This window comes from Nomia melanderi, chromosome 8, assembly GCF_051020985.1.
Source record: "Nomia melanderi isolate GNS246 chromosome 8, iyNomMela1, whole genome shotgun sequence".
NCBI classification, from domain to species: domain Eukaryota; kingdom Metazoa; phylum Arthropoda; class Insecta; order Hymenoptera; family Halictidae; genus Nomia; species Nomia melanderi.
Genome location: NC_135006.1, coordinates 3017096 through 3040025, shown reverse-complemented (window position 1 = coordinate 3040025; position 22930 = coordinate 3017096). Strand labels below are relative to the sequence as shown.

Genomic DNA, 22930 nt, shown 5'->3' with positions numbered 1-22930 from the left:
ATTTGATGTTAGTTTAACATTAACGTCCATCGAACGGACACGATTGGATTCGCGTCAATTTGAACAAAATGAACTGCGGTCAAACGGAAACTAAGGTCATCTTTGCCTGCTCTCAGAAAGAATTCGGCGCTGAAGAGGTTAACTATGATCGGTACAATTACTTTATCGTTAATAATTTATTAGGAAAAGAGAAAATATTGATGCTTGTTCTGTCTCTATGGTCACTCCAAAGGTTAATAATTGATAATAAAGAATTATTACTTAATTCCTATTTTAAAAAATTGCATAACACCTAGTTTTGTCGAATGCAGTTTAAAATTTTCGTTGCGAGTCTCACGCGGTATTGTGGGTCAAGGGGTTAACCCTCTAGCAAAATCCACATCGCTCGAATTGTTTAACAATTTTAACGTTGATTTACGTATAGAACCATATATTGAAGTATATCGCATTAATAAATATTTTCCTTATCTTCATTTATGTTTTCTTTTTTCTAATAAGTCAATGCAGACTATGAATTTCGTCTGCGTTTCTGACGAGGAAGAATTACCCGCGGTTGGAGGGTCAATGACCACTGAACTTGTATCTAAACAAATGTGGTTGATATTAAAATATTTGTATAAATGTCAGGAATTTTCATGGCCTAAAGTGTGTTTATTTGAAAATTTTGTACATATTTTATTAATTTGTTTCGATATTTCTTTAGAGCGTGGTGGATTGTATAGTGACATGTACGTAGCTTATTTTAATTGCATCGGTTTTTGAAGATCTCCAGATTATAGGAAATACAATGAAAAGAATGTTTACTGACGAAATAGAAAGTGAAAGGTTTTCACAGTGATAACTGCTTTAACTTTCTTGTATTTCATGGTTCCAACAATATTTGGTTCGTTTGATACGCCATTTATCAGTTTATTTGACAACATACAAGAAACATTAAAATTTTGATATGGTTATGAAGTTGTGAATAATTATAATAAAAGTCGGTAAATTATATTACAATAATAAAATATAAGTTATTTAGAGATTACGATTCAAAGGAAAATAAAGAAAAACGGAGAGAAAAAAAAATTCCAAGCATGGAGATTCAGAACTTACGACCTCCAGCGTCACAACCGGAGATGCTAGCTGCTACAACATGTTGCAGTAGGCTTCTTCTAATTGTCTTATTACAGTAACATACAAACTTAAAACTCATTTCCCGCGAAAACGGAGTACCATTGTCAAAAAAGCCATGAGAGTATCTCATTTCTATATGTGTATATACTATACATGCATAAGGTTTCATTCAAAAATAGCTTTTTATGTCTGGCCCTCTCCTTATTAAACCGTAAGGTGTTAACAGTAACGTAATTCTTGCTGAGTTTCCTTAATCCAAAGGAAACCCAAGTTTCCTTCATCCAATTCCTTCATCAAATTCCTTTATCTTCTGAATATATCTACTAACATTCCCATCTGTCAGAAGCCGCTTGAAATCTTCATAACAAGTTCCATTCGGTATTACAAGGTAAAAAGTTAATGGAACAGATTATTCAAGTTAAAACTACGACGGGCCGGGTCCCGAGGAAGTGCAGTAGACTCACCATGATGCAGATGATGAAGACCAGTCAGGTTCAGTGTGTGCTGCGTGTGTTGCGTGTGTTGAGTGTGTTGTGCGTGATGCAAACTGCCAACGTTCACACCGACACCCTGAAGACTAAGCGCCTGTTGACCCGGAGGAGCCAAACTGGCCAAATTCTTGGCCAGTAGTTCGAGCTGCGTCACGGGCACAGGACTGTAGGGTGACCCGGGAGGAGGCGTGGGAGCACCCCAGGTGTAACCACCCACTCCGACCCCAACAGCAGCGGAAAACACGCTCTCTGAAACTACAGAATCCAGCAATTAATCAATCGGCCGTCCCTTCATCCCTCTAATCGGAATAAGGCAACCGACTATGCGGTTATAATCGAGTCGCTTTCGAGTTAATGGGCTATCTGCGCTCGGGCAGATGAGTGAGATCAATTTTCCAAGAATAGTTTTATTCCATAATATTAGGTCATCCTATACGTAATACTGTTTTGTCTTATGTTGTAACTTTTAATGTACCAAATTAACACTTGCGTTTCTTTTCATTGTCGACGTATTGATCATCGTTGTCTATGGTTTTTTCCTATTTTTCGATTAACTTTTTAATGCCATTGTCGAAATGGTAAGTATCGGTACTTACATATTATAAGGACTATCTTTGTTTTTCGGAAACAAAATATTAATAGTAATCGTAACAGTAAGTGTACATAATACATAACAAATAAGTGTTTCATATAATGCCTAAGTACAAAAATATCTTAAAAGGTAAGATAAGACATATTACTTATAGGATGATCTAATACTATTAAGTTGGTATATAAAATAAGTTTGGTTACAAGTATAGTATGACCTCAATTAATTGAGTCACTATTTTTCATAATTTGGATCGTTCAGAGTTTTCGTCATCCATGAACTTAATAATTTGAATCCATGGATTATACCTTAGGATTTGTACCATCGAAGTTTGCAAACATACTTCGAAAAATTTCCTTTCGAGTTTTCATTTAGCTGGATTGTTAGTTACTCAGTTCAATCGGATAATCGAGGTTCTAACGGTATTATATAAACATGTTCCGATTCTAAGAATTGAGTTGTGACTCATTGCAAATACGCGTAACTGTGATTATTCATCACTGATTAACAGGAAGTCTCTGGTAAACAGTCTAACCCAGCAGTGCGACTAAAATCACATGTTCGTTCCTTAATATCATTACGTTTACTTAGTCTCCTTCCAATTCAGTTGTACTTTTATTTCTTGAAGGATACTTTTTAAGTTTAATTATAGTAGAAAAAACATCGTTGTTATTACAGATGTTTCTACCTTTTTCAATACTATTTTAAATTTGTAGACAAATTAATTGTATGGTCAACAGTGAAGACTGCAGGAAGATTGAATGCATTCCTTAAAAATGTGGTACATATTCCTAAAAGTGACAAAGATACCGATACAGATGTCAACGACAAAACTTTCTAAGGTCATTTAGTTGTTAGGTACTTTGCGACTTAATCACTTGCTACATGATTTTCTTTGCAAAAAAATTTTAAGTACAATTTAACAAACTTAACGAATTGTGAAGAATAAAATAGATTAGTCGAGTGCAATCGTGAAAGAAATCATAGTGCAAGGGGTTAAGATATGCTTAAGTTGCTGTATGAACAAACACAAGTGTGCATAGATCGATTAAAGATTTTTATAGCCTGCTATGGTAATAAAAGTTTATGTAACGTGATTTGGAAAATCATCAAAGATATAAACAACTGTGAAATTATTATTGAAATGACAGCTAATTTCTGCTGACTCAATGTTCATCATTGAGCATTATAAAAAACAGTGAGACGATGGAGTTGGGTTGAACACGCAGTGTCGAGAGCAACTGAAGATGTGGGGATTTGTAAGATTTGAAGAAAAAAGAATGAAAGAGCAACTGACGGGTGCTATAATTTGAAAGGAAAGTAATTTATTTGCTCTGCGACATATATATTTAAAGATTATAGGCAAATGCGAACAATTCTTTTCTTGCCTTAATCGGAAACTTTAAACATTACCTTCTTTCGGACACCAACGAATTATTTTGTATAAAACTTTGTATTATCATTTCCCATGCCATTATATATTCACCATCGTAAAACATATTTTACGTTAATTCATGGTCTTTTTTAAGCATCGAAAGATTAAAAGAATTTTTTTTTTAATTACACTGAGAAGTTGGATTACTGATATTTTGTTTGTAAGTGAAAAAAGAAACTGTATCTAAGAAGTTCAATATTTCATTTATATATAAAAAATTAGTAGTGCAAAGGAAATCACCCTCAATTTTTGAGAAGTGTAATTTAAATTTAAATTTAATACTAAGAGTTCAATTTCAAGTGTACATATTAAAACCTTCATTTATAACACTTCAATCATTACATTCTCGCGTGTGTGGTTTCTCTAACTATGGTTCGAAGTTTCAAGTATTATCGCCTTACGTCAATATTTGTAAGTGTTTGAGTCAAAACATTTTTCAGGAAAACTGATGATAAAACTTCCGATATTTATGAGTGAAAAAGTTTAAATGATATCGACGAACTGAATACGGATTTTTATCTCATGCACCAAATTTTTCAAATTCATGTATTTCCATAAAATTGTAAAACTCATACGCAGATAAAATGTAATTGCATTAAATGAAATAACCTAGTCAATTTAAAAATCCAATAATTAAATATTGCTTTTTAGCTCATTACTTGTAAAATCACTTGTAAATTATAAATGTAACACAGAAATAAGTTGATACAACTTCGTGAATGAAACTAGTGCACTACGTTGAGAAGAATCTCAAGCGATCATTGACTTAAATTAAGGATTATTAGTGGTACTCCGTATCTCAAGGAACTATTTTATTTTCTCAATTTATAATAAAATCCGCGTGGTTCCTTTTCTTAAATCCGTATGAAGGTCTACCCAATTACCTGATATACCGAAATTTAGTCTTTGATCCTTAGCTTCCAAAAGAAACTGAAAAATATCTGAAAAAAGTGATGCGAGAGCGGTGTTTTAGTTGTATCAGAGACTATTTAAACGTGTTTCAATTTCTAGAAAGACATTGAAACAGAAATGTAAGTACATCGTTTTACTTTACAAAATATGCAGGATCATTGTCGGCAATAAAATAGTTTGTGTAACTTTTATAGTCGGCACGTGAATAATTTTCCAAATTGAGCATCTTGTTTATTTTATAAACTGAATTATCTCATAAAGTGAAGCTAACAGAGAAAAACGAATTCCAGATTCGTATTCGGAGCACGAAACCTACAAGAATCATCTATTGATTACCGGAATACGAATGTGTATTGACGAATGTTATTATAAAATATTGCAGTGCACGTGCAGAATGCAATTTATTACAGCTGCCTTTCATATTCGAATTTCATCAATTATATCAATTTGAAATTTACAACGGACAATATATTATTTTATTTAAAATAACAGAATATTTATATACGACGAACAAACAAAAGGAAACACATAATAAGACAATATTGGGATACTGCAAAATAATAATTAAAACAAAATAAAATTGTTCAGTATCGAGACTTACAATTTCTAAAAAAAACTCTATAACTACAATAAAATTATAATAATGATATAATATTCTAATTAAAGAGTTTTCTTAGAAAACATTGTAAGTCCTAATACTGAACAATTTTGTTTTTTTTATTATTCTGTATAATTATTAATCTCGTCCGTATGCGATGAGCCAAGCAAACCGCGCGAAACTTCGGTTTGCAGGAAAAACGTCTTAGAATTTACAAAGGAACCTTTCCAACCAGCGTACTCCCCTTTTTATGAGACTTATATGAAACATAATTCACAAGAAAATATTCGACACGTATTTTTTCTTATCGGCCAACATCCAGTTTGAAGGGGTGAAAACAAACCTCAAAGTTAAGGGTTGGAAGTATCATTTTTACAATATCCCTGAAACTAGGGGGGAAACTAATTTCGATTTATTTTAACACTAAAACTACCAGACGGCTCAAAATGACCCATTTCTGAGTTCTTCTTTTTGCAATTATTCAAAAGATAACAGATGTTTCTCTGAGAAGTTATTAAAGAAATTGATTTAACCATATGCAAATTGAACTGTAAATCGATTGAAGCCTCAATAGATGCACTCTTGGAGTTTCCATAGACAAATTTCAAAAAGTCCCTGTAGTTTCAGAGATACTGTAAAAAAATATATACTTCCAATCCCTCAAGTTTGACGAATGCTTTCACCCCTTCAAAGTTAATGTTGGCCGATGACCGAAATACGTGTAAAATATTTTCTTAATCCCTTGCTTTACAATAACGCGTGAAACTCGTGGTGAACATATTAAACAGGATTTAAAAAACATAAATATCACTGAATTCCTTTGAGTTCAAATGAAATATTACTCTTGTGTTATTCATTGTTATATTGTAGGGAAAACGTAGACATAGAATACGCATAGAATTTTACTCTTTTTGCAATGAATTAGTACTTACAGAAATTATTACAACGTTACTTGTTGTATCGATTACAGTTGAAAAATATATCATACGGCAAGGGATTAAAAACTGTGTCTTGCACAAGTTTCATCAAAATCACCGTGTGCTAGTTGAAAAGGTTCCCTTTCTAAAGGTTCGCGCCATGAGCATCCGGGCTCGGACTTTCGATCGTAAATCAGCATCCTCGAGGATGATTCGCGTCTCCGTGCGGATAGAAGAAGCTCCGCGCCTGATGTTCCTCCCGTGGCTCGCTTAATCCGCTTGCGTTTCCTGATTTTGCAAACGACTTTGCTGCGGCCCATCCCCGCAGAAACTCTATCGAATCTACATTGAACCGGTATGAATATTAAAGTTGCCGAGTGACGCGTTGCCCGATAGGCTTATTGAAATTTATCGCATTAGTTGTTCGCCGCTTTTCGATAAATATGCAATAAACGGACGGCAGACGGATAAATGGAAAATCCATGCAAATTCATTTAAATTGGTCGCGATACATCCCCCCCCCCTGGGGGGAGGGGCGGTCGGGAAAAGTGGAACAGAGAAGGAAAATGAGGCGAGAGGAGAGGGAAATGCTACCGATTTCCATCCTTTTATTTTCTTTTTTTCTTTTCCTTTTTTCTCTCTTTTTATCCTCGTCCGAATACTTGGTTATCCTCTTGCTCTAATCCGCAAACCGAAACGCCTCCAGGCGAATCGTGTTCGACGATTCTCGTGCCTGCTTACGATTCTACCGGCGCCGTCGGATTGTGTTTTCTTTCGTCGGTCGATTAGGAACATTAAAATCTTCGTCTTTTTTCGTGAACGGTCGGCAGGAGACGAGAGCCTTTTGGGTTTGAAACTTTGATGGCTGATGATGATTTTATGGGTGTCTAGAAGAAGGGTTGATGTTATGTTTTGTAAATTTTACAAGACGGTGGAAGAACGAATTGTAACTTAGTAACGTAGGACCTTCTACTACATTGAAAACTGATATTAATAACTCAGTAATTAATCACTTGCCTTATCACAAAGTGTTGGATTCGCGGTGAAGTTTTTAAAAGGGAATTTGGCAAGGATAAATATTGCTCAACCCTTTTGCAGTTAAATTAAACTTTGTTCTACTGTTATCAATAATTATACTTTAGAGAAATTGAAGCCGTAGAATATGCACAGAAAATTTCTCTTTTTTTCATGAATTATTAACGGCGATATAGTTGTATCGATCATAGTTAGTAGGTTAATGACAACACCGGATAAATTTAAAGGCAAACGAATGGAGAAATAGATACCTATAAACAAGGTGAACGAGATAAAATAAATGAAATAGATTCATTTATAAATAACATGGAAGACAGATTGAAAAAACATATACAGTTAAGACTGATGAAAAGTTTACTATGATTGCTTCAGACGTCTAGTAGAATTACTGGCTTGATATCCGCAAGAAGAAATTTACATTTTCGAAACGTCAACGAGTTGATTAATAGCGTGATTTCCTGTTAATATGTTAAAACACTTTCAGTCTGTATTTCAAGGCGAATAAAAGCTAGAGATTAGCAGTATACCCTCGAAAGCAATTTTTTACCATTTTTAGTACAATCTAATGGTATACCGCGCCAATTTCAACAGGACAATGCACCTGCTCACGATTCATCATGGACAGGAGAATGGACTGCAAATAAGCAAATACCGGTTATGACTTAGCCACTGTTTCCCACTGATTTGAACACCATAGAGAACCTATCGAGAATATTGGTACGAAATATTCATGGGTATGATGGGCAATTTAGCAATATTGACCATTGAAACGGGTGATTACAGACCATTGAGGCATAATTACGAAATGATTCCTCGAAAAATCTAGTTAATCCGACGTCAAATATAGTTCACAAAATTCGAAAGGGAAACGAGCAGATTTTTTTAATTATCAATAGATTGTGGAAGATTATATAATGTATTCTGATAATATTCGAATAACCTAATTCCTATCTCCCCATTCCTATAAAAATTGTAACAAATTATTTTCAGTTTCTTCAGGCATTCATTATAGTATTCAAGTAAAACTATTTAATTTCATGATCATTTCGAATATTCAATGCTTTTAATCCTTTGCGGACGAACGTCGACATTTCGGTGAGATGAAATTTTCATATTGGGAATACTAAGTTGCGAACGAACGATTTAATTACTTGAATAGCAAGTGATCAGTGTACAGTTTCCTCTTTTTCTATTGTTTAAGTATTCGATATGTAATTCAGCTTCATATGTTGCAAGCTTAGTGTACTTTAAAGAATCTTCGTCCGCAAAGGGTTAAGATATCAATAATTGCGAAACAAACAAATCGAAACCATTCATTTTAAGTGGAACGGTAGTTCTAGCGTTAATAACGTAGCTTATATCTTAGTATAAAATAACAGCTCAACAAGTTATAATAATTTTACTTATTTCCAAAGAGTCTTGAACAAGTCTGTCACAACATTATCCTCAGTGTCAACAATATTTCCCATCCAGTCCACCACCTGTTCGATCCGCGAACAATCTACAGCGCTCAATAAAAGAAATTTCAAGAATCCCACAATAGGCGACAAAGAACTTGCAACATCACTTCCTCTGAAAAGCGGCAAAGTTTCCACCCGGAAAGGTGGAATCGGAAAAGGAAGAAGGAAGACAGTTGGAAGGTGCGTGTGCGCACGGGACACGCGGGAGCCGAGAGTATAGGTTATGTCCGCGTGGATTTGCATTGTGCCGGAGATAATTGAAATCTCGGCCGCGGGCCGAGATTCGATTTTAGACAAGAGGCCACGCACACCGTTAAGCTTCAAGAATCGGTCCGACCCGCCCTCGCGGTGGTATTTCTAGCCAACAGAGTGCTCGACACATATACAGGGTGTAAAAAACAAAGGATTCAGAAATTCAAGGGTAGTTAACACTTTTCAGATATTACGTCGTCCCATAAGTATAATCGATACAATTCATCGTTAATAATTTATTAGAAGACTAAATTCTCATGCCTGCTCTATGTCTATGTTTACTCCAAAGGTTAATGATTGATAATAACAAATTACTTTCGTGAAATTCAGTTTCAAATTTTCGTCACGAGTCTCATACGATATTGTAGGTCGAAGGGTTAATACTTCTCACGTGACGTTTTGTAATCAGAGAGCGATACGGGTTTGAACTGCTTCAGTTTTGTCGGTAGAGGGTACTGGAAAGCGGCAGATCGTGCAGTTATAAACATTTTATGTAGGAACGGCACAAACTTATGGGACGACTTAACCCCTTGCCTAGGGAAAACTATTTTGCTATTACCAATATATTATCTTGAAAGTAAATTTGTACTTAAAATGGAGTGGAAAATTTCTTTGCGTTTATTCTAAATTCCTGATAGAAACATTTTGCACGAGCTTAGTAGCAAAAGTAAATAATACGGCAAGGGGTTAATAGAAAGGGAAGGTTTTAATAAAAATTCATGTTTTCTAAGTTACAGTAGAATCCCGTATAACGCGATTAAAACATTCCACGTTACAGGGATTTCACGTTTACAAATCTTGCGTTAAATTCCCTCTTTTGATACTGCTCCAACTTCTTCTTCTGCTTGTATTACTTTTTTATGGAAAACCTCACTTTCATAATTATTTTTCGACGATTTCCTAATTGCGTTACAGGAGGTCCTACTGTATATTCAATCTGTAGTTCAACTTTCGAATCGGCGCTCACCAAGCGAAAAGTCAAGACTTTTTACAGAGATTATTCCCTCTCCTTACATTTCATAGATCTATTTCATAAATTCTACAAAGTATGATGCGTTTCACGTGCCACCAAGAAAATTAATTTTTAAATCTATACAAGGTGCCACCTATATATGAGTGACAGTAGTTACGTGTTAAAGCTACTGATTTTATCCATAGCCATTCTATACAAATAACAACCCCCATCAATACTATACCAATACCATAACAACCAAAAAGAGAAGATAATTCACAGTTTTCCCATAGCACGATAGCTATCGAAACAAAAAAAAACCACGCTTTACCCAGGACAAAAACCTACATAACTTTTAAAACAATTTTTCAACTGACGTCCATTGAAACCTTCTACTTCGCAAGTACCTATTATTTATCTCCGAAGTACCGAAACCTCTTTCTTAACACCCTGTATACACGCATACATCAACCAAACCCGAGTGTTCGAGCGTCTTTCGCCTCCTTGGATTCTTTTCTTCTCGCAAGGAGCGGTGGTGTTAGTACATCGGCTGGCCGGTGTCGCGCTCGCGCGAGCTAGCTAGCGCCCCGTCGTTTTGGATTACTCGTCGGACAATGAGGTCGTTAGGGGGCGAACGAAAGAGGGAGAAAGTAGACGGACGGACGATGCCTCGCCACCCTCGCGTTTCAAGCATCGCCGTCGTCGTCTCTTCCTCTTTCCCTCCTCTTCAACACCTTCGCCCGGATTCCCCGGCTGGATCTCTGGCTTCCTATCCCCTCCACCTTTGTCGATGACCAACGCGGCGGTACGCGAACTGGCCGGGACATGCATGCACGGACTACGGGAATTCTATTTCGCCGAGCGTTTTTCTGCCCCTCGCTGGCCGACCACCGAGCCCCTCATTTGCCCGCTTTAATTGCATAATTGTGCCATTGTGCCCCGGCGCGGAGGGGGCCCGTGAAAGGCCAGTCCCTCCCGCCGCGCCGGTTCGCGCCGCCCCGATCACGGCCACCTTTCGAGGTGAGAAAAACTGCTGTGGGGGACGGAACGGGCCCCGCCGGCTGCTGGAGGACCTTAGGAATTCGGTGCGCGCTGTGCCCGACCCCGCGAGTCGCAGTTTATCGCCAGCTTAGGGTAAGTCGGGGAGAGATGGTCCACTTTCTTAACCCCTCGCGTTATGATTTATTTCTCAATTATAATCGGTAAAACTATTATACTTTGTTATTGGTAATCTATTGGAGAAAAAGAAATATTCTAGGCATATTCTGTGTACAATGTTTACTGCGAAGTATAATAATTGATAACAGAATAGTAATATTTCATTTGAATTGAAAAGAATTGAATGACATTTATGCTTGTTAAATTCTGTTTAAAATATTCACCGAGTGTTTGACACGATGTTATAATAGAAGGGGTAACCCTCTGTGGGTCAGATTTGTTTTCGTGATTATGAAAACGTATGTGCTGTAATAGTAACAAATATAAACCTGTAGATACAAATTAAAAATGTATTGGATAGTTTTAGTGATCGTATTGAAACGGATGTACCTTATGATTTTGAAATTACAATGATGAACTTTCACGCCTGAGCGTATGAAAGTTGAAGTTAAATGGTTACCTCATTTTATTTGCTACTTTGCTATGCAAAATAGATCAACAAGATGTCAATATGTGACTTGAAAGTCGCACTGGTCTATGCAGAATTGAAAAGTATCATTGCTTCGTAAATATCAGTAACCCTTCGTGAACGAGACTGCGATATTTATATCATTATAAATTATTTAAAATTTTACAAATCTTATACACAGAAAGGCTGAGTTATGCATGGAAGTCTTAAATACTAGAAAAAAAGGAAACTACATATCAATTTCTCGTTATTTGAATAATATAATTATTTATCAGCGACTTTCGAGTTTAGATATCGAAGCTTGAAGTCGTTATTACGGCGACAATCGATCTCGGAAGGTTCATTTATATTAGAATTACAAATGTATAGAAAAATTGTTCGCGTAGAAGTGATATACACCTAGGAAGTCCAGTGCCGGGGAATTTCAATAACTTTACTGATGGAAATTAACTCTGAACGACAGATAACCATGGACAGCCACATGCCGGCATACGTCCGTAGAGGGTTAATACCTTAATAAAAGAGAACAGAATTATGAAAGTAAATGTATATAAGAAGAATAGTTAAATAGGTTTCTGCGCAAGATTCAACATACCACTGAAAATAACTGAAAATATAGATATTTGACAATTCAAATGAGATCGAACCATCTCGCCCAGAATTACCCTAATTGGCCGATGGACGGGTGGTATGATGGGCAGGAAGGATCGATTATGTTTGCTTTGAAAATTCATGGGAGCTTGCTGTGGCTTGCGAATGTATAGACTCATCAAATCAGACTCTTAGCAAAAATTTTCAATCGAATTCGCCAAATTCAAATAGTCTTCATTTTTATGAAATATAAATGAAAGATTGATAATAGACAAGTAATATTTCATTTATATTCATATTTGTCTATTAATTTTTAACCTTTAAGGTATACGTAGACACAAAGTAAGCATTAAATACTTTCCTCTTTCTACTAAATGATTCATGATAAAGTAGTTTCATAGTTACATCTCATTAATTAAAAAATTATTCGACGAAAATGTTTAAATATCACTATACCGCAAAGTGTCAACATCCCTTAACTCGAATCATATGTCCATATGTTATTATCTACACATTTTATCATGGAAAAGTCCAACTTCTACAAGTCTTACTTTCATACCTATAAGTGCATCGATTCAATGAGATTACTGGCGCTGTTAGATGTTTAACTCTAATAATAGTGCATAAGACCCGGTCGTAAGGGCGATTTGCTGTGAAAGGTTAAAGGAATAACTTAGAAAACTATTCTCTAGTTCTCCACTCTTTCCTCTGGATAATAAATTCTAGTAATGTTCTTTGCGCGCCTCTTTGTAAAAATAATGTCGTCTTTAAACTCTAAACAAGAAATTAGAACGTGTCCCCACGAGTCGAATCTTTAGTTTGTTTGTACTCCAGTATGTGAAACTAGAGATTTAATACTTAACGGACGGAACACGTGGATTTATGTATTTTTACACCAATTTAATGTTTTCAAAAACACCACACTAGACGTTAAAATAAGTAGTTTCTCAAAATTGTATTAATACGTTGACTGCCACGAAAAACATCAGCGTTTCACGTATCGCTGACGCCTTCGTAACAAAGATCATTTCGAAGCTCTGATCACCACTAACCACTGTGGCAGTCAACATGTTAATTGTATTATTAATATGTTGAGCCGTTCATAGAACCCGCGGCGATAAGCACGCACTGGACATCGAGCGTCATCTTCGACGCGTACACTCTCGCGTTTTTTGTTTCGTTATTCAGTTATGTTACGTACGCGTTCCTTCTCGTAGTCGTGTGGTCGCATGGTCAGCCATATAGTGTGTAGTCTCATTTTGTTAAATATATTTTGTTCACTTATCAAATGATTCGTTTGTTATAAATCACCGAAGTGCATTCATCTCCTCATCAGGCATCAAGGTTTTTTTCTTAAAAATTCCCAGAAATTGGAGAAAGATAGATATTTCTCGAATATTTTCTGACATTGTAAATACATTCTGCGATAATAAAGCAGCACAGCCCATAAATTTAATGTTTTCATCATTTTTATGGAATAAATTGATCGGCTGACAATCTATAAGCAATCTTGTTATGCAATGTGACCTATTACGTACCTACTCTAAAAAATTAGAAGGAGTCCTATTATTTAAGCGCGTAATAAAATAGCGAAGCCATTTTTCTTCTCTATTTTATTTTTACGGACAAATCGATCAAGAAGGCTAACATATGTTGTTCAATACAAATTTCAACAATGTATATATAATTCTTGAAAAATTCGTATTTCTTTCGTACGAGTTATAATTTTCTGTACTTTTCTTATTAAAAGGTAAACTTTTTCTATTATCGATTAATTTTTATACTTAATAAAAACAGTTATTTCACTTCGCTGAAAATGTGGAGATCTTTTTCCTGCATATTTTAATTTGTCGTGCTTCCATTTTATTGAATATCAAATATTAAATATATTAAACACATTTTCAGTATAAAAACCATATTTTTCATAATAAATTTCAAGTGACCATGATTTTATTAATGAAACTCGGATGTATACAATAGTTGTAATAAATGACATAGCACATGTATGCTGTAATATTTTGTAATAACATTAACCAATACACATTTTGTATTCCAATAATCAATAAATGATTCTTGTAAATTTTCGAATACTGAAAACGAATCTAAAATCCGTTTGTCTTTATCAGCCTCAATTTATGAGAAACTTAATTATAAATAACAAATAAAATGTTCAACTTCAAAAACATTCATTGCACAAAATTATTTTATAGATTTGGATTAAATAAAACCATGTATATTTGTACGACTGAAGGTGTATATATTTGAACACGGTTACATTCCTACAATTACGTTAATTTCTTAAAAAAATGTCGAAACTTTTTAAAACTGAAAAGGATCAAAGAAAGTTCTTCATAGTATTATTGAAAATAAAATTAAATAGTTACTATACATAGATACACATAGAAAGTGGTTGCTATTGTGAGATATTATCGGTTTCTATGACGCATACGACATTAACAAGCTCAAGGAGAAAAGAGAAGGCAGTATCACGGGAAAAAGTAATACCCACAACAACTTGTAATTGAACAAAAAAATGTAATAACTGTACTGCTTATATATTTCACAAAAATTTTTTAATCGTTCCCAGCCGAATACCTCAATTTCCCGTAAACCCGTGCATTTTTAAAGAAATTATCTTTCAACAATTTATAGAACAATTTTGTTTTTGGTTTCACGTCCAGGACGGGAAACGTGGCAATAATCGCAGAGCGAATATTTCAAATAAAAGAGCATTTCAATTTGATGGAAAATGCAATCCATATCGAGCACTAATTTCTAAAAATTCATTTTCAGCAGGATGAAAAATCGCACAAACTATTTGTAAAACGGTAGAATGCAAGTTTCGCGAGGCAAAGAGCCATACAGTGCAACTTGAAAAATAATGTTTCATATATATTCATAAGAATTTCTGAATTATACATAGGCGCGCTATCTTTCTTCGCGCAAACCGCACCAATTCTCGATTATTCTGATGCGCACTGAAATAACAGTGCTCCAGGTTCCCGTCTTTTACGGCGGCGGATAATACCGCGTAATGATGTTCCATAAAGATCAGTACGTAGTTGGTCAATTTATTATGCAGAAATTACCAGAAAATTAAGTTCGCGTGTTATCTTTTGTCGCGTGGCGTATGGAACAACGTTGGCCGGTTGTCGGGCCAATTTAATCTACGGTGTCGTAACAGACGCACACAAAACCATCGCGTATACTCGATAATTATTGAATGCAAACGTACGCGGGCGTCACTCTACGGGTTAAACTCGCGAGCAAAAGGTCGATACTTTCCGAGGAAATAAATTAAAGACGCGACCAGCTGTTCCCTGCCGCGGTGCCAGAAGTCCCGACCGCCAAACTTCGGACAACTTCGAAGGCTGCTTTATGCCTGGCGACTCCTCGAACACGCGCGTGCCAATAATTTGTCCGGCGCGATGTAATCTAAATGAAATAATACGCGCTCGACAATAATGATTGCCTGACGCTCGCCACGCCATCACCTGCTGCAGCTGTTTACGGAATAATGGGAAAGGTGTTGATTCAAAATCAGCCAAAATTATCCGAGACCGATTTTCCTGAAACTTCGCATATCGGTAGTCCTTTTGGTCTACATTGATTCCGTGTAAAAACTTTTTCCCTGGATTTCCCGAGACATAACTTTTGACTCTTTCATTGATATGCAGGAAACAACCATTTTTCCGGGCGGAAGCCGTCTAGAACTACGACGGAGAAATCAAGTATTGACGAGATGTGTGACACTTTTATACTCAACCGGTGATTTTCCTGTCCACGCCGGAAAATCGTCGCGGTGGTGTTCTGATGATGGTTCAAAGTTTTTAATTCTTTTAATGAAACTTTTCTGCAATATTAAATAATTTAAACCGTCCCAATATAACGCAGCAAGCAGCTGAAAACGATTTGAAGCTTTAAACTATTATCAGAACACCATCACGACGATTTCCCGGCTTGGACAGGAAAATCGTCGGTTCAGTACAAAAATATCATACATCTCGTCAGTACTTGATTTCTCCATCGCAGTTCTAGACAGTTTCTACCCGGAAAAATGGTTGTTTCTTTTAGTCCTTTGATTCTGCCTATCAATGGAAGGGTCAACAGTTACGTCTCGGAAAATCTTAAAATACTGCGTCTTTCGTTTCAATGCATCAAGTACTGTCGTGAATATAGATCGAAATAAACTGAAGGAAATACGTTACCTGTTACGTGTATAATGAGGTATAAAATAAAATGAGCAATATCTACAAGCTGGTATAATTATTGTAAAATATAACCAATGTGTTTCACTGTTTCAAAACAGTAAAATTTATAACAATAACACAGATGAGTTATATACAGTGTACATATAATCATAGGAAGCGTTTTTTTCACGTTTGGAACGAATGTTTAGGTCACGCAATTGCATGCCCGAACTTCTATTTACATTTTACTTTCTAACTCAAAAACGAATAATTTCCCAAGGTTTGACAAACACTAGTCGAAACGCATGAAACGTACTATTAATACAGTGTTTTTTGTTAAAATTAGACGATATTCTTTTTGGGAATTGCAATTTCTCTGAATTTTTTCCACTTGGATAAACACGAAAAACATGAAAATATTGTGTGCAATAAATAAATTACATAAACTTATACACCGTCGGAAAACGAATTTTTTATGATTTTTTCGTATCAATCTACGGTCGATATCGTGTTTTCATTAAAAGTAACAACACATAATAGATTTCACAAAATACGCACTTTGACCTCCTCTTCCCCGTAACCTTGAAGTCAAGGGAAAAAGTTTTTGCATGGAATCAATGTTATACTCAAAGGGCTACCAATATGCAAACTTTCAGGTAAATCGGTCTCGGATAATTTTGGTCGATTTCAAATAAATACCTTTTCGAAGGAAATTAAAGACAATGGGACCGTGAAGGTAATTTTTGGTTACACCGGATAAATATCTCCTTTCATGTTCGTCGTTACTCGATGGCGCAACGGAATTCCGAAGGAAAATTAGGGTCGCCGGACATTTCGATTCCTTTATGTGAAACGGCACAAGGTCTCGATTGAGAGATAAAATTGAAACAAGTCGACAGCGATAATACGGGGAAGTGGAACATAATTAATACATTACTTGCCGGTAACTGAACGGTAGGTCTTATATTGTCAGTTTGTCGATCGGATGCACATAAATAAGCTCGTTAAACCTTCAATGTTTAACGTTTGACTTTTTCAATATTTTATATTTTTAATATTCGCTTTTATGACAAGTCTTGTAAGAATTTGAAACATATCCTATAAAAATGGTATTGTTTGATATGTTTTATTTTGTTCTCGTTATTTCTATTTGATAATTCAAACCTTCGGTACTGAAGGTATTGAAGACGATAATCTAGAATTGAGTAGTCTTATGTGTGTACTCGGTTAATTCACAGCCAGGCAATATGTTAATATTAATTTAATTAATTTCCATTAACCCTTTGCACTCGAGCGGCGCCTTTCAATCAATTTGATCGAACAAAATGATCAAATTTAGAATTTAATATCAAATTTTGTATAATGTATCAATACATGGCACATCGAAATAAAATAGTTCTGTCGCTTAATTTATACAAGGTATTTCTTTATTTTAGTTGTAAAACAGATTGATGTTTCATCAGAAAATAATGGATATTTGTTGAACAAAATATTCTCGAGTGCAAAGGGTTAATAATTAATTGAACATATAATATATTTTTACTATTTAATAATTAATAAATATTTGCGAGTAATTGTGGACTTACCCTTGTGTGTTGTCGCGTGATAAGCTCGTGCTGGTGTAGGCGGTCCGGGGGTGGCGGGAGTCGTCGCGACGTAACTACCCCCGCCACCCCCAGGAAATAACGAGTACAGCCCGTAACGACTCACACCTGTAACATCGTAAAGAAACAAAATTGACTTTTTACACTTATGTATCTGCTGATATGGATCTGGGTATGTTGAATTCAAATGCAAAAAAGAAAGAGTGTAGGGTAAAGATGTTTCGTGTAATAAACTGTTATTATAGACAGCACTATCTTATATCAAGTCGGTTATTTTCAATACAAAATATACTTTTAAGAATTTATATCGTCTTGAGAGATATTCTCATCAGAAATCGTGTCTAATATAAAATTGTTGTACGAGTTATTTGTTAAATAATTGGCTGAATTGCTCAACAAAGTTTAAATTTGAATATTCAACAAGCAATTCTTGTGAATGTCCGTATGTTGAATACAAATTTGTAAACTGTTTCTCTCTTAGAAAGTTTAAAAGTTTAAAAACATCTTTTATAGTAACTATAAAGACTATACAAACGTTTATGGTAGAATAAAATTTTATTAATTCTCCAAAATAAAATGATATATATCTATGTTAAAAGCATACTACACAATTAAATATTTATAATTATCTTCTCAACAGACAACAGAATTTTTGTAATGCTCTTTTGGGCGATAACTCTAAGAAAACAATCGCTCTATCGTGTGGTGTAGTTTAATTCTATTTTAGAATTTTAAATTCAACATTATTTAAACATATGGAAATATTCTAAACGTTTCAATTTTATACAAATTTTCATCATTTCTATTTCTGAGAATCCATTTAATTGTTTCTTGCAATAAATGTTTGTACAGTTTTCATAATTTGCGTGCAAATAATTTTTACATTTAAATATTTCATTTGTTATTTTGAAATTGACTTTACTCGCATAGGTGTTGATGAATTTTATTAATTTATTATATTCTATTATAAGTTTGTTTAATTATAAATACTTAATGATAGCTTGTTACTGTTATTATTCGCTTTCCATTACTTACAGCATATGTACACCTAAGCACTAAAAATATATATATGTAATAAAATATCAAGGTACTTTCGTATAATAAAATAAAAAAAAAAAAGTTTAGTGAAACAGAAATATGGTAAAAGAAGGAATAAACGAAACAACCTTTTATAACACACCTAATTCCTGTAATGGATAATTATAAAAAGACATTAAAACGCAATGATCAATGAAACAAACTGCATAAAATAACGCTGACTAATAAAATAAAAATATTAAATCATTTCGTAAAAGTAGACGACAGGGAAACATAAAGGAAACAGTTCCATAATTTTATGAGTCGACTAATCGTTATTCCTAAAAAAAAAAATATATTGATTAACAATAAAAAAAAATTATCTATTAATAATAAAGGTCCAAAAAATTATAACTCAAAGGAAAAAAAAATTAAAACTGAAGAAAAACACAACTGCCGAAACCCGGGATTGAACCGGGGACATTTAGATCTTCAGTCTAACGCTCTCCCAACTGAGCTATTTCGGCTCTCGAGAACTGCAGCCTTATATATCCTTTCACATATATATGCTTGTGAGAGCAAGAGGTAAAAGAAAGTATCGCAAACTTGCCGAAACCCGGGATTGAACCGGGGACATTTAGATCTTCAGTCTAACGCTCTCCCAGCTGAGCTATTTCGGCTGCTTGGAAATTTTTGTTTACATGCACAGTTACTGGAGAAATGCATTCATGAAAATATGATGACAAAGAAAGAAGATATAGATTGCCGGGAATATTTAACCCTTTGTACTCGGAAGTTTCTCACTAGAAATATTTTAACATTTTCTGATGAGATAAAGACGATATTTTGTGGAACTAACTCGAAAAGAAATCATATGTGCATTCAGGAACAAAGCTGTTTTATTTTAATATTTTTCAAATCGATGCGTTGTATAAGGTATAATAATATTAACTCTGCGGACAAATGTCGACACTTCGGAAAGATGGAGTGCTCATATTTGGATCGGCTCGTAGTTTCCTTTTTTCTTATTAATTAAGTAATTGATATTTAATTTAACTTCATTCGTTGAAGACTTTGTATATTTCAAAGTAACTTCGTCCGCAAGGGGTTAATAATAAAATTTTAGTTTTACTGTGTGAAATCAGGTGGTGAGCGAGAGTCATCTCTCGAATGCAAAGGGTTAGATCTTCACTCTAAGGATGCTTTCACTCGACGACCCCCGAACCGCGATTTACGACGTCGGTGCGTATCGCACTACGCATTTCACGCATCGTACAGCGGGACATGCTACACCCAGGCACGCTCGAAAGCTGTACGGTTTCTTTTCAAGCGAACCGCTTGCGATAGTACCGCAGTAGTAGTAATAGATTTTCGGAAAGTCACGGATTCTTTTCTAGAAGTGCGAGGGTTTCCGAGGGGTTGACACTAGAACTACCGAACACTTAAATCATCTTTTTAAAATGTCTTTATAAGAGCTAAAAGTGTAAATTTATTAAGATTTCAGTTGGCTTATGTTGCAATTTAGGTATTACTAAATCAGCTTCATTAATTATTTCTTAACCACTTGCGTTGGAAATGAATTCAGAAATTTGGCAAAGTCTCCTGCGATGAATTTTCTTTTTACCTATTTTACGCTGATATGTACACTTATTTTGTTTGTTAATCATTCTGTATAGAGTGATACATTTCGAAGTAATCTAATAGGCGTAATGCAACAAGATTATCAATGTGTGAAAGAAATCATTGACAATTTTGGGAAAGAAACGTCTCGACGTACGTGGCACGTCTACCAGCGCAAGTGGTTAAAGAAGTATCTGTACCTTCGCAGCAATTGTAAAAGAAGCAGTTTAGGAATTGGTCATTTTCTAGTGTTGAACGAGGCTCATGTTCCCGAGCTATGCACCATCGGAATCGCTATACTTTGTAGGAAGACGCCAGACAAGGATGTGGACTCTGGATTCGAAAAGATTTTTGAGCCTCGGGGCGTGTTGAGCTTGAGATCGGTCGAGCTCGGGGTCTGTTTCACCAATCGTAAACTCACACATTCCTAGAAAAGAATCCGTGACTTTCTGAAATTCTACTACTATTACTCTCGTCCTACCATAGGCGGTCTGGTTGAAAAGAAGTTCTTTCAGCTGAGTTATTTCGACTGTTACGAAGTCCATCTCTTACATATTTATTTCTTGAAAATATTGATAACCCTGTGCAGTCGACAATGTTTTTCATTACAAACATTCATTATTTTTTGACAAAATATTAACAACATTATTTTCAACTTACATAAAGAAACACCTTGCATAAATTATGGGTCAGAGTTGTTTCATTTCTGTTCCATGTGTTAATACCTTATTCAACGTGTTATATTGAATTTTTTATTTTATCATTTTGTTGCGTTCAATTAAATAGCGACTGAGAGTCGCTTCTCAAGTGCAAAGGGTTAATAAAAATAAAATGAAAAAAAAGAAAAAAACCGGATTGCCGAAACCCGGGATTGAACCGGGGACAGTTACATCTTCAGGCTAACGCTCTCCCAGCTGAGCTAGTTCGGCCATCGTGAAACCCATCTCTTATATATGTATTTCTTTGAAATATTGTAACTAAAAACAACACGAAAAATAAGAGAAACAACCAATTACCGAAACCAGGGATTCAACCAGGGACATTTAAATCTTCAGTCTAACGCTCTCCCAGCTAATCTATTTCGGCTGTTACGAAGCCCATCTTTTATATATTTATTTCTTGAAAATATTGTCAACAAAAACAACATGAAAAATATAAAAAAAAAAAAAAAACAACCATTGCCGAAACCCGGGATCGAACCGGGGACATTTAGATCTTCAGTCTAACGCTCTCCCAGCTGAGCTATTTCGGCTGTTGAGAAAGCTCGCCTTACAGGTTCGTTTCCCGACTAGAGTCATTTATGAAACTAAGGAGAAAAAGAAAGTAAACCGTACTGCCGAAACCCGGGATTGAACCGGGGACATTTAGATCTTCAGTCTAACGCTCTCCCAGCTGAGCTATTTCGGCTATTGCGAAATCCATCTCTTACATATTTATTTCTTAATAATATTGATAATAAAAACAACACGAAAAATAAAAAAAAAAACAACCATTGCCGAAACCCGGGATTGAACCGGGGACATTTAGATCTTCAGTCTAACGCTCTCCCAGCTGAGCTATTTCGGCTGTTGAGAAAGCTCGCCTTACAGGTTCGTTTCCCGACTAGAGTCATTTATGAAACTAAGGAGAAAAAGAAAATAAACCGTACTGCCGAAACCCGGGATTGAACCGGGGACATTTAGATCTTCAGTCTAACGCTCTCCCAGCTGAGCTATTTCGGCTGTTGCGAAATCCATCTCTTATATATTTATTTCTTAATAATATTGATAATAAAAACAACACGAAAAATAAAAGAAAAAACAACCATTGCCGAAACCCGGGATTGAACCGGGGACATTTAGATCTTCAGTCTAACGCTCTCCCAGCTGAGCTATTTCGGCTATTGAGAAAGCTCGCCTTACAGGTTCGTTTCTTGCCTAGATTCACTTATGAATTTAAAGAAGAAACAGGAAAAAAAACCATTCTGCCGAAACCCGGGATTGAACCGGGGACATTTAGATCTTCAGTCTAACGCTCTCCCAGCTGAGCTATTTCGGCTGGCGGGGAAGCTCGCCTTACATGTACATTTCTTACTTAGATTTACTTGTAAAAAAGAGTAGGAAAAAAAAGAAAAAAACCGGATTGCCGAAACCCGGGATTGAACCGGGGACATTTAGATCTTCAGTCTAACGCTCTCCCAGCTGAGCTATTTCGGCTGTTGGGAAACCGTATCGTACATGTTCATCTCTCAGATAGATTTGTTTGCAAAAGTAAGAAGAAAAAAGATAAACGAAAAACTAGGGGTGGGACTGCCGAAACCCAGGGTTGACCCGAGGATAGTTAGATCTTGAAGCAAACACTCTCCCAACTGAGCTATATCGGCTAAACCAAAAACCACGCGTCTCGTTCCAATCAATACTGTAACTCGGAAGTCAAAACATTTTCTCATTTATTTTTAGTCTTTGAAAATTGTATAGTATATACATAAATTTATGCAAAACAGTTTCAGTTTCATTTTGTCAAATTCTCTCTTCTTTACTGTATA

At 35.4% G+C, this 22930-nt stretch overlaps 1 protein-coding gene and 9 non-coding genes across 17 annotated transcripts in view; all 10 read right to left on the bottom strand.

Moving 5' to 3' along the window:
• wge (BAH domain and coiled-coil containing protein winged eye) overlaps window positions 1-22930 on the bottom strand; it is a 216778-nt gene that overhangs the window by 45877 nt on the left and 147971 nt on the right. For all 8 annotated transcript variants that reach the window (XM_076370366.1, XM_076370365.1, XM_076370367.1 and 5 more), the window contains 2 exons: window positions 17752-17877; window positions 1581-1862 (listed from right to left, as the gene is read on the bottom strand). In XM_076370366.1, coding sequence (XP_076226481.1) covers window positions 1581-1862; window positions 17752-17877 — 408 coding nt within the window. The remainder of the gene's footprint in view (window positions 1-1580; window positions 1863-17751; window positions 17878-22930) is intronic.
• Window positions 19241-19313, bottom strand: TRNAF-GAA (transfer RNA phenylalanine (anticodon GAA)). Its single transcript has one exon. It is a non-coding gene; the product is annotated as a tRNA-Phe (tRNA).
• On the bottom strand, window positions 19394-19466 carry TRNAF-GAA (transfer RNA phenylalanine (anticodon GAA)). The gene has a single exon. It is a non-coding gene; the product is annotated as a tRNA-Phe (tRNA).
• On the bottom strand, window positions 21586-21658 carry TRNAF-GAA (transfer RNA phenylalanine (anticodon GAA)). The gene has a single exon. It is a non-coding gene; the product is annotated as a tRNA-Phe (tRNA).
• On the bottom strand, window positions 21741-21813 carry TRNAF-GAA (transfer RNA phenylalanine (anticodon GAA)). Its single transcript has one exon. It is a non-coding gene; the product is annotated as a tRNA-Phe (tRNA).
• On the bottom strand, window positions 21900-21972 carry TRNAF-GAA (transfer RNA phenylalanine (anticodon GAA)). Its single transcript has one exon. It is a non-coding gene; the product is annotated as a tRNA-Phe (tRNA).
• Window positions 22055-22127, bottom strand: TRNAF-GAA (transfer RNA phenylalanine (anticodon GAA)). Its single transcript has one exon. It is a non-coding gene; the product is annotated as a tRNA-Phe (tRNA).
• On the bottom strand, window positions 22214-22286 carry TRNAF-GAA (transfer RNA phenylalanine (anticodon GAA)). The gene has a single exon. It is a non-coding gene; the product is annotated as a tRNA-Phe (tRNA).
• TRNAF-GAA (transfer RNA phenylalanine (anticodon GAA)) lies at window positions 22371-22443 on the bottom strand. Its single transcript has one exon. It is a non-coding gene; the product is annotated as a tRNA-Phe (tRNA).
• TRNAF-GAA (transfer RNA phenylalanine (anticodon GAA)) lies at window positions 22529-22601 on the bottom strand. Its single transcript has one exon. It is a non-coding gene; the product is annotated as a tRNA-Phe (tRNA).